Raw genomic sequence first — 12,698 nt, forward strand, 5'->3', positions numbered from 1 at the left:
TGAAAATCCAAAGGTTTGATTTTATAATAAAATACTGGTGTTGAGAATAAGCCCCAACAAAAACTATCACAGTATCACTGGTATCTTTGAATAAAAAATCCCTAATTTAGGAGTTATTTTACATACATGTATAAGCTTTTCTACGTTACGTTACGGGTTTCTAAAATTTTGATATCACTTTGAAAACTAATATGTTCATCGATAACTTAGAGTTAATTATTGAGATTTTTTTAGCAGAAAAGCAGGATCTATTAAGATTTAAAACTAGGTTTCTGACATCGTCTCGAGCCACGGTCCGGAGTCCGCATATATAGCTCTTTTATCCGTGGCTGCTTGATCACAAAAAGTGTCGTAATCTTGGATATTTACGCCTCTGTATTGTGATGTCATATCAGTCAGTGGCAAGTTATGTTTCCATCGCAATCGAAATCAACAACTGACGTCAACGGTATACAAGAAATATTTCCTATACTGCGATTGGATATTGAAAGGTCGCGATAAAGTTCATCATCCGACAATGCTTTACTCGCATTGGTCAATATTTTAATGAGCTACGAAGAATTCTCTCCTTCTTCAACCACGGCCAGATTGAAGAGGAGCTTACATTTTGGCCGTGGTTTGCGACGATGGGTTTCTGATTGTCTGCTTGATTTATCCTAAATTTGAGGTTTAGGTTTAAGCATTTGAATATAACACCACGGAAGTTTAAGGAGGCAACAAATCAACCACAAATTAATTACTAGATTTAACTTATTTTTTAAATAAGTATCTTAAGGTGTCAACTATTATTTGGCAAAGAAAAATTCATACATTTTAGTTTTATAATTTGATCATTTTTGTGTTTCTTTATATGGATCTCCTCTTCTAAAGGAGGTCGAAATAGTCTTAAAATGGCTACAACCCCCAGCCTCTTGAATTTTTAACTTCAAACAATGATATAATATTAAATTTTACAGTACAATTCACATCATACAAAAAGGAAAAAAGAATACATCAGGATATTACGTCGTATTACTTTCCTTAAAGTAGATAAAAATGATAATATACCTAGCTGAGAGACAAATGAGGAGGAAAAAAACAAATAAGAATATTTTGAATTCTTGTTTTTGGCTGCAAAATTGGTAAACTGACACCCCGGATCTTGATGAATGATAAGAAGTATTTTTAAGGGTAATTAGCATTAAATGCTTCGTAGGAGGAAGTTATTAAAAAGAAACGCTGAGTAATTTTTATCAGGAAGATGTAAGCCACATTCACGTCTAAACTAAAACTTATATAGGAGTGAATGGTCAAATCCTTCAGAATACCACCACTGTTTTTTGAAATGTTCCATAGACACGAAACAGGTAAGGTTACATATGTATGTACCCTTGTGCTGCTATTCTATGATATTTAATTTTTTACTTTACTGTTTTTCTACGGAACAATTATTTGAGATGTATGGAAATTAATAAATAACAGCGATATATATTATATGTGTGGACTTAACCTTTCTACGTAGAAACACTAGCAAGGATGTTAAAGGAGTTTTTTTCTGAATTATTATCAGATATTTTCTGTTCTTATGAATCTTTTATCAACGCAATGAATACTGAACCATTGTTCAAATATAAATTAGGAAGGAAATAACTTCTGCATTCTTTCCTTATGATTGACCTGAACAAATGATTCTCTTTCAATATCAAGTGAACGATTATATTTTTATATCTTAGATTGAGGAAGACATACGTAAAATGTCTGTGCTAAAGACTGTCTCACAAATACTGCTGTCCACTTGGCTTTTGATACACAATGGTTTGTATTTCATTGTATTTTTCTGTTCTTGCTGAAATTAAGTTTACTAATGATGATTTAAGAATGATATGACATGGAAAAATTCTCTATTGTAAACACCATGTTTTCTTTTTAAACATTTTTGAAAAGCATGTAACCTTCGATTTTGATTGTTACGTGAGGTGAGGATTGTTATAAAATCCTGAAAAATTTTCCTTGCCAGTATATATATTTTAATGCATATTTCGCTATTAAATATATAAAAAAAATCTGAAGTGTTGAAGGAAGAAAAATATTTTTTTGGAGAAAATATTTATTATTAGTGTACAAATTTGTATCACAGAGTGTTAACAGGTCTTAAGTACCCTAAACAACTTTCTCGAAGTGGGTTTTGTTTTACTTATAACTTTTTGCATAAGATATTCATATGTATGGTTCATCAATGATGAAGTTAAAAGAATGAATTTAAAATATTCTTAAAAACTTTAATAAGAAACAGTTCTGGTTAAGGATATACATGTAAAACCTTTTTTGCTGCACATCCCATTCTGTGTGGATTCTAATCAACATAACTGCATTACTTTTTAGGCCTTTATATCTTAAAGATACAAAAAAAAGATTCATGTCTTTTTTTATGAATTTTGCATATGGAGATGACTGAAAAGATTTAAGCAACTTTTTAAAAAACTTATACCTATTTAAGCCGGATAACTTTATTTTCTAAAATTACATAAACATTTTGACATATATGACAAATAAAATATTAAAAAAAAAAAAGACATAAATGGTCTTACCTCTCCTCTAAAAAAAAAACATGAAATTTGACAATCCTTTTTCATTTTCAGGTGATATCTCAAGTACGTCTCTTATTATGTCATTGAATTGGTTTGAAGCTCAGCTCGAATGTCACAAAAATAATGATACATTACCCAGCAATACCTCTTCTGCTTCACCAGTAATGGAATTCTGGTCTGGCCTCTACCACAGACAGTCATTATGGATTAAGATTCTAGGTAATGCTGAATTTGTGGATTCAGAGAGAGAGAGAGAGAGAGAGAGAGAGAGAGAGAGAGACAGAAAGAATTATGATCGCAAAAAAGAAATATTCATTGGATTACTTCTGCATTTTAGGCTGTTATGATTCAAGGGATATACATGGATATCCAGAAATCCAGATGATTTATTCTTCCGCTGGATTTTGTCATGAAATGTGTATATCTCTAAATTCTACAATTTTCGGAATTAAGGTATTTTTAATTGTATATTACTGTATCCATAAATATAAATTCCATGAATGTTAGAAAGTTATTCATTAATGATACTACACGTAGATACAGATAAAATGTACAAAATCGTAAATGCATGCTATTAGGATATATTAAACATTACGTTTCATCTGTCAGGTAAATTCAGATGAAATTAAGTTTAAGATTATTCAAAGGGGAACAGTTTCTGTCGATGTGATAATAAGCATATGATTTATTTTCCTATTATTCTATTTGATATAATTTGAAAGTCATATTTATGCAATTTTTTTTCTTGAAATTATACCTTTTTGAACCTAAAATGTACAATTTAATGTGACCTAAATTTCCATCTTATGTACATTTGTATAGAAATTAGGACTACTGACGTAAAAAAAACAAAATCAAAATATCAAATAAAAAACGAGATAAATTTTTGCATTTACTCTTTCTACTATTTTAAATGCAAAAAGGTTCTACGTAAATAAGGTTATGAATTTAAATCTTATTTTACTATAAGCAAATGCATCTCTTTGCGCAAGAAACACATTTCTGAAAGTAATGTCTGAAACACACCTGTACTTGTAAAAATATTGATTTAAAAACTATTCAATAAAAATATGAGAGATACAATAAGAACACATAAGTTAAACCCTTCAATACTTTGAATCAGGTTTCGTAGCTGCATATATGTGAATGAAATTTTTAAAACATACTTTCATACAAATAGTATAAAAAACACACAAACCCCAATAAAGAGAAAAGTAAACATAATTCATATAGTTTTTTCAATCAATAATAAAGATATGTATGCCGTGTTAAACAGTATTTTTGCACAGCTGAAACGAAACAAAAATTTCTGAAGTATTATAAGCTATCAAAAATGAAGCATTCATGCAAATTCGACGAAATATTCGGTATTAACAAAGTACTGGTCGGGATAAGAACACGATATCCTAATGCATATTTATGAAGAATTGACGTTTATGCTGGATCAGCGCATGTGCGCGAGAAAAGCATTCAAGTATCATCAGGTCGAGGAAACTATTTTCTATGACGTCGAAATAGATTCACATGTACTTGATTGACAAATCGACCAATCAGCTCAATGAGTTGCATTTAATGCATTTATGGGTTACTACATAAAATACTACATGTGTTTTTCGAAAAGGCTGGGTTTTTTTAATCGCTCTCGGAAAGATGTGATGCATTTTCCAAGCATTTTACACGATTAATGCATTATGTACATTGTTATCTATTAATCCCATGCTCATATTTACATACAGATGATTGATTGATTGATTGTATGTTGTTTAACGTCCCTCTCGAGAATTTTTCACTCATATAGAGACGTCACCGTATGCCGGTGAAGGGCTTCAAATTTTGACCTTTACTCGGCACTCAGGGCCATTGAGCAGTGAGGGATCTTTATCGTGCCAACGCCTGCCGCCGACACGGGGCCTCGGTTTTTAAGGTCTCATCCGAAGGACCCACAACTTTCACTTCAAAGTGCCAACCGCATGGCGAAGGAACAGTTGCTACCAATTTTAACGACTAGGTCAGTCGCGGCCGAGATACGAACACACCACTTCCCGATCGCGGAGCGAGTGCTCTACCGACTGAGCTACCGTGATCAGTCATACAGATGATTTACAATGATAAAAATTAGAGTTTCCCCACTCCGTTGTACAAGTCCATTTGTTTACAGTTTCCCCCTGCTTTGAGTTGTCAATGAAAAGGCAATTTCATGTGTCTATTCCTCGGTACAAAAAGCAACCAACTCTGAGGTGTGCTCATATCACCCATTCTCAATATAAGGGCTCAAATAATGTCGCCTCATTATAATTTAGAAGAAATACCACTGATGTAATTTTCAAATCAACACTATGAATAGTCATATAACAATGAATAAGAATTCATATAATTATCGATCTGAAAGAGTATTAAAGGATTTCCAAATTCAAACATAGTAGCGCATTTGAAATGTACGTTACTGTCGCCAAGGCAAATATTATGATGAATCCCCTCTGTGTTATATGCAGTTTTGATTCTCAAGTAAAAATTTTCTGATAAGTTAAACCTTTTATCATATCTATTTCTTTTCATAACAATAAATACATTTTCTTTGTGATAATAAATCATTTTTATTGAGCAATGTCCCTGTCGCTTAATTCTATTTCAACCACATTACAAGCAAACACAAAAACTATACTCCTTTATTTATTGATGGGCTAAATTTGAAATTTCAAAGGATTATTAACTCATACTTAGATAATGTAACATGAAATTGAACAATTTGAGCAACTTTTATAAATATGTTTACGGAATAAAAGACATTTTCAATCGTAGAGATAAGAAAGAAATGTACGTTACACTATATTCTTCCATTAAGAATATTCATTAAGTAGAAAATATAAGACGACTCTGAGTAAGCAACCCCTTGTACCCTGTAAACTGGCAAAGACGTTTTGTTTAACACTATTAGAAATTATTTTTTACATGAAAAGTGATCATTCGAAATGTAGGTGACTGAAATGTACGTTACCATGAAATTCGAATTAAGTGAATCTTGCACGAATTTTCATGTATTCTCATACTTTCACACACTCGAATGTGTACACAACGGAAAGTTTCAAAAGTTGGAGGTCGGCTAAATCCATAAAATTAATGAAAAGAAACGTTTCTGCTGAGGAAAAAAAAATTATATTAAGGTCATTTATATGTAATATAATTTTGATATCTGATATATATTTCTGAATACGAAACCTGTATGATGCATTTCTTATGATATGCAAGTTCAAATAGTATTAATGAAGGATATGGAAATAACGAACAGTATTCAATCTCAACGTCCATTAAACAAATATACAAAATAAGAGCAGAGCAAACACGGACCTCCGAAACATCAGAGGTGGGATCAGGTGCCATGGAGGAGTGAGCATCCCCTGCCGACCGGTCACACCCGCCGTGTGCTCGTTGTCATAATCAGGAAATAACGGAAAAATCTGTGGTCAATTCAGTGTGTAAATAATGGACTAACAATTGGTATGAAAAATGTCAGTCAGCATTTCATTCAATGATAAATTGTATTTGCTGACAAGGTCATTGTATCGACCATAGAATTTACGAAATGATGACTTTAAACGAGACTGTTGATATTCTTGTTTCATCAACTTGCTTGTCAATAATTTACCTCGTTTAAGAAATTGTTCATACGTAGAGCATGCTCTTGCATTTCGAATCAACTGAGATATAAATACTCCGTATGCAGGTGATGAAGGTATATTGCTGCATAGGTAAGGGAAGTTGACGATAGAAAAGTTAAAGTCATCCGGTTTATCATATAGCTTGGTTGTTAGATTACTATTAGTGTCTTTTTCAAGTAAAATATCCAAGTATGAGCAAATAAATTGCGTGTCTAACGTACGCTTGTGGAAGAGAATTGATTTTTATATTTGTATTTTATATTTGAAATGTACGTTACATATGGTAACGTATATTTTGCGTATTTCTAACTGAATTTTTTTTTAATTTAGTTAATGGATTGCGTTTACACGAGCGATACATTTGACAACTGACCACATAAAGCCATCTAAATGCACCTCCAATCCTTGTAAATGTGGCAGACAGTTACCACATGCTAGAAAATTTATTTTTAAGAGTCTTCAATTCATGTTTGGCAACCTTTATACAGTTTGTTTACTTTTAAAATCCTACTTTTCATCAAAATTCATTTAATTGTTGTTGATAATTTAAAATAAGGAATGCATAGGCTTATAATTGGTAAAAAAAAAAGAAAAGAAAAAGAAACAAAACAAATACCCGGTAAACCCAAAACATTTCAAATATTGAAGGCACACAACACTCAGTTTTGTTTGAATCATTGCATTTTGGGTTATATTTTTCCAGATCTGCTGAAAGGCACATATGTTTGTGTTTTGACAAAGGATGTTGCAGCATACTAAATGAAATTATTAACAAGACTGTGGATGGATATATTCAGAATAGATTTTGATCATTTATGTTACGTTTCAGTGGCCAAACACGAGCATTTGTTGGATCATAGCAAAGTTTGTCTTACTCTTATTTGTTTTTGTCTTTACCCTTGCACACAGGTAGAAGTAACTAGGCTACGGTGTCAATTTCAGCGAAAAAAGCACAAAAGAATGGTTGAACTGAGGTGGAGGGGACTCCCCAATAATATGTGAAATGAACGTTACCGAAGTGACGTGACATTCATGTAGTTTTGACAAATAACCTCGTTTGTTGCATTACGATTTCTTATATTACTGCGTTAAAACGCTTCATTGAAATGATTTTTATGTCAATAATTGCTTTTTTCAATATTTACTTACATATTATTACAAGTTTGAAATGTATGTTACCTACTCATATTCCGAGGCAATCTTGTCTTTATAGTGATGATTGTGACATATAACACAATGAAATTACATAGAGAATCTATTTTGGAATAAACTTATACAAAACGATGAATTTTTAGATGAATTTAAAGGTTTTTATCAAACAGAAATAAATCATGAAATGTACGTTATATTTACGTAGATTTCTAAATCGGCATGGATATATGTTAAAAAAGACAGTAACTACAAAATAGAATTTTACTGCATGTACATGTTAAGTTCCAGTATCTATAGAAAATGACAAGATTCCAACCTGATTGCTCTAATCATAACAGAGAAGAATTTAAAGCATATATTATAAAAAAATTATACATCTGGATCAAAAAGTAACCTTTGTTTTTTAAAAGGAAAAATCAAACGCACGTTCGAATGCCGAGAGAATATGTTGCTGATAGAGTTGGTAGGATGTGCTGGTGTTAAGATAAGATATTCCAATTGTGATTTTAAATGACTAAATTTTTTTCTGTAGACCTTTTTGGACATTGCTGAAAGAGTGACGTACGTTTCCAGCTACATTTCTGAATACAATTACCCTCTAATTCAACGTCTTGTCATTATTCCACGTATTAAAATTTGATAAAAAAAAACTTGTAACAAAATCTTTAGATACTTTCTTTCAAATGTAATTGATAGAAAAATTGTTATCTTGAACTTCATTTTTTTTTTAAAATTCAGAGAGTCATTTGTGCCCTTATATTGAGAATGGGTGACATGACAATTTTCACAACGTGTACAACTTCGAAATATACAATATGCTACCCAATACACGTTCTATGATCAATGCTCATGAGAATTGGTATAGAGGTAATTTTAGAAAAACTAAAAATATATAAATGCATGAACTTTAAATTTCTAGTAACTGAGCAATAACTAATTTAAACAGTTACATGTACATATCGAATTTACGAATATCGAATTTAAAAACTGGAATCTTATTTACATGTACTTGTTGAGACTTTGTGATCGGTATTTAAATATACTTTAATTTTAACAAGGAAAACTGAATTTGTGAATGTGAGCATGGGAATTCTCAATTAGTACCTAATCTTTTTATTTTTCTCAAACACGTTTCAAAAAATTGTACATTGGCTTTCCGGCAGTTATTTTAAATCGCATCCTAAATTAACCCACATGTTTGTAGTAAAACAATAATTAAATGGATTGTTTCTGCTTGTCATAGAAATACAATAATCACTATACGAAGTAAACACCCGATCCCATCCCTGCCCTCCTCTCTAAACACACACACATAAAATTTTAATTTTCTAACCAATGTAAAAAATACTGAATATGCATATCAAGAGTTTTTGATGGACCTATGATAATAATATGCAATTTATGGGATAATTAGTTTTATAAGACTGATTAATAAGAAAAGATGTGTCAATCAAAGTTAAATTAATGTTTCATAATAATAGTATTTCTAATTCAAATGTCAGAAACAGAGTCAGAGGTAGACAAACATTCTGAATCAGTCATGTTTGTAAAAGCCAAACCGTTGACCTAATTGTCATAATTTTAATTAGTTTGTAAAATAAGTTTTCTCATGGTTACGTATTGAAATCAACTTTATGATGTTTTATGTTTAACACAATCCAGAAAATTAGCTTTAATATTTTTATTACATAATAGTTACTGTAAAACGAAAATATTTGGCGCACTACTTATTTTAGCGCCTTTGGCGCAAGAGCATCTGAACGCTAAGATTTATTGTGCGCTAACGGAATTCTAAATATTATTTTTTTGAATATGTTCAAATTAAGCTTTCACATAAGTACATGTAAACCGGATCGCGCAATAACGTGATGTCGAAGGGTCGTTGGATTTAATATATACACTAGCGTTCTGTACATGGTAGGATCAATCCAGAAAATTCGGCCAAATCCTAATTTATTTAATTGAACTATTGTTAGTTGTTACCCGATACTTATCGTAAGCACCTTCAAAGTCTGGCAACTCGGCGTGTCAATCTTCTATCGCCCCGAGATAAACAATGCAATCAAGCATGGCCATTGAGCTTGCAGACAATACCTGAATATGATTATTTTTAATCTAAGTAACTTTCCCTCAATGTATGCATTGATTTAATATGAATAAAATGTGTAAATACTTAATTTCTTTTATTAAAAATAAAATTAAAATAAAATCGAACATGGTGCCACGTCTATGTGATTGCAACACCATGGTAAAGTTGAAGATTGTTTACTTATGTACGGGAATGCTATATTGTGTTTCCATGCTTGACTAACCAAAAAGTAAAGTCTGGTTTAAAAAAATAATATTACATTTATATATTTCAATGACAAGTACAAGCGCTAAAATTGATTTGCGCTAATGTATTCCCAATTACGTTTGCGCTAAAACACGTATGCGCCAAATTTTCCCATTTTATAGTATTACATTTTGCCTTGTCTTCAATGCAAAAATTATTTACAACGCAAAATGTAACAATGAAAAAGTACATAATAACATTTTGTGTCGACGCAAATTGTAATAATCCAAAAATTATTTTATACCATTTGCGTTATAACGTTTTGCGTTGATTTCAACGCAAAATGTTATAACGCAAAATGCAATAATCCCAATTTAATACATTACGTGCTATTACATTTCGCGTTGTGTCAATGCATTTTAAATTTGTTGATACTTTTTCATCTATTTACTGTTTTTTTTCGCCAGTTCCTGTTTTTAATGTAATTTACGTGTTGTTTAAAAGATAAACTTGTTGTAGAATAATAAATGCATGTGTCTTGAGCGTCCAATTTTGGCTACTTCGATTTCATCTACTGAATGTAATGAAACATGCCAAAAGAACACAGAAGGCGTCCAGTTTTCAGAATGTGGGGGACCTAATGCCTATTCTGTATATACTGCAGGTAATCAATATGATGTCTAAACGAAATTCTACTTTCTTAATAAAACATCTATATTAACATTAAATCAGTGTTTATGCAGACACACGTGCACTTTTTTATCATACCTCCCGCTTGAAAACCAAGGTGGATATATTAATAGAGGTGTCAATCAGTCCCTTAATCAATCTGTCTGTCTGTTTCTTCTTCGGTCTATCTCTACTCTGTATGTCTTCACGTCCTTCTGTGTCTACGTCCGTATGTCTTTACATCCGTCTGTGTATACGTCTATCTGTTCTTATGTCAGTCTGTCTTTTCATCCATCTGTCTCTACAACCGTCTGTCTTAATGTCTGTCTGTCTTTACATCTGTCTGTCTCTACGTCCGTCTGTCTTGATATCCGTCTGTCTTTACGTCTATCTGTTTAGCTGTCCGTCTTTCTTTACAGCCATCTGTCATATTGTCAGTCTGTCTTTATGTCGGTCTGTCTCTATGTCCCTCTGTCTCCACGTCCGTTTGGCCCTATCTTCGTTTATCTCTATGTCCGTCTGTCTTTACATCTGTTTTTACGTCCGTCTGTTCTATGTTCGTTTGTCTTTACGTCAGTTTGTCCATTTGTCCGTTTGTCTCCACGTCCGTATGTCTTTACGTCTAGCTGTCTCTACGTCTGTCTTTACGTTTTTCTGTTTCGACATCTGTCTGTTTCTACATCCCTCTGTCTCTATGTCCATCTGTCTCTACACCCGTATGTCTCTACATCCGTCTGTCTCTACATCCTTCTGTCTATACGTCTGTCTTTCTATACGTCAATCTGTCTTCACATCCGTCTCTCTTTACGTCTAGCTGTGTTTACGACTGTTTGTCTATACATCTGTCTTTCTCTACGTCCGTCTCTTTCTATGACCCTCTGTCTTTACTTTCGTCTGTTTTTACGTCCGTCCGTCTTAACATGTACATCCACCTGTCTCTACATCCGTCTGTCTCTACATCCGTATGTTTTTACGTCCGTCTGCCTCTATGTCCGTATGTCTTTACGTCCGTATGAATCAATGTCTGTCTGATTCTGTTTCCGTCTGTTTCTTCGTCCGCCCGTATGTCTTTAATTCTGTCTGTCTCTACGACCGTCTGTCTTTCGTCCGTATGTTTCTACGTCCGTCTGTATTTACGTTCATCTGTCTCTATGTCTGTCTCATTCTGTTTTTTTATGTCTCTTCGTCCGTCTGTCTTTACGTCCGTATGTCTTAACGTACGACTGTTAAAGTTAAATTTTGTGTGAAATTGTTTGTATAATTAATGCTTGATTTATATTATCTTAATCTTGTTGATTTGTAGCAATTGCTCTAAGCTACAGACTGCAGTGATCTGTTTATGTGATAAGGTCTTGACCGCTCATTAAGATTTTGACGTAGACCAGGAGAAACTTACAGAGGATTAATGTCGAGAATAGATCTGTATTTGAGTTGTTTCATTGATGAGAAAGATCCCGTACAAAAGTTCCGCGAAGAGTATTTCTTAAAGGCGTTATCTCCGCAACAAGCCCAGTGGATTAGACGGAATAAGGGAAGTAGTGAGTTAGTTGAAGCTGCTGAGGATTACATTCTACTAACAAAGTCGGCCGAGGACAGAAAACTTCAAAATCCTAAAGTGTTAGGTGAGAAGAAGAGCCAGGAACTCCGGAAAACAGAAAAGTTTGGAAAAAGTGAAATGTTTTAGCTGTGGGAACTTTGGACATTATGCAAACAAATGCCCAAAGAAAGGTAATCTAGCGTCGTGTTTCGTGAAAGGAGCATTATGGGGTTTACATTATGTTCCGGGGAAAGTGGATGATGTGGAAGTGTCAATGGTCAAGGACACTGGAGCATCTATGACGCTATTGCGGGAGGATCTTGTTGATCCAAAATGTGTTCTGCATGGACAAACTACTTCCTTGGTTACAGCTATTGGACAGCCATTGGAAGCTAAGTTAGCAGTGGTTAACCTGGAAACACCAATGTTTAAGGGACATGTTCAGGTAGGTTTAGTACCTGATCTGGTTGCAGATGGTTTATTGGGAATAGATGTTCTGGAGAGGAACAAAGTAGCAGCTGTGGTTACGAGAGCCAAAGCAAAAGAACAAGAACAAAATGAAGTAAGTACCAAAAATAGCATGAATAAATGTGATGTCGTACCAAGGGACTTAAACGTCGTGGTAACTAAGGATGATGCTGGTGAAGTGAACCTTGATTTACCGGAAATTTCATTGGAAAAGTTGAGCATGGTGAATGGAAGTAAACTATCGAATCTTCAGAAACAAGACCCAACAATCAAAAATTGTAGGGATAAAGCATTCAAAAATGTATCACAAACTGAGACAGAACATAAAGCGTTTTACTGGGAGAATGACATATTGAAACGAAAATGGACTTCCA

The 12,698-nt window shown here is 33.1% G+C and overlaps 1 protein-coding gene across 5 annotated transcripts in view; it reads left to right on the forward strand.

Moving 5' to 3' along the window:
- LOC134233240 (uncharacterized) overlaps positions 1 to 12,698 on the forward strand; it is a 55,526-nt gene that overhangs the window by 26,204 nt on the left and 16,624 nt on the right. For 4 of the 5 annotated variants that reach the window (XM_062715222.1, XM_062715223.1, XM_062715224.1 and 1 more), the window contains exons 2-5: positions 1,713 to 1,794; positions 2,619 to 2,786; positions 2,905 to 3,020; positions 10,170 to 10,314. In XM_062715222.1, coding sequence (XP_062571206.1) covers positions 1,713 to 1,794; positions 2,619 to 2,786; positions 2,905 to 3,020; positions 10,170 to 10,314 — 511 coding nt within the window. The remainder of the gene's footprint in view (positions 1 to 1,712; positions 1,795 to 2,618; positions 2,787 to 2,904; positions 3,021 to 10,169; positions 10,315 to 12,698) is intronic. The other variant, XM_062715226.1, reaches the window with a different exon arrangement.

The sequence above is a fragment of the Saccostrea cucullata genome, unplaced genomic scaffold (genome assembly GCF_032062105.1).
Source record: "Saccostrea cucullata isolate Sc308-1 unplaced genomic scaffold, CSIRO_AGI_Scuc_v1 ctg2375, whole genome shotgun sequence".
In the NCBI taxonomy this organism is placed as follows: Eukaryota; Metazoa; Mollusca; class Bivalvia; order Ostreida; family Ostreidae; genus Saccostrea; species Saccostrea cuccullata.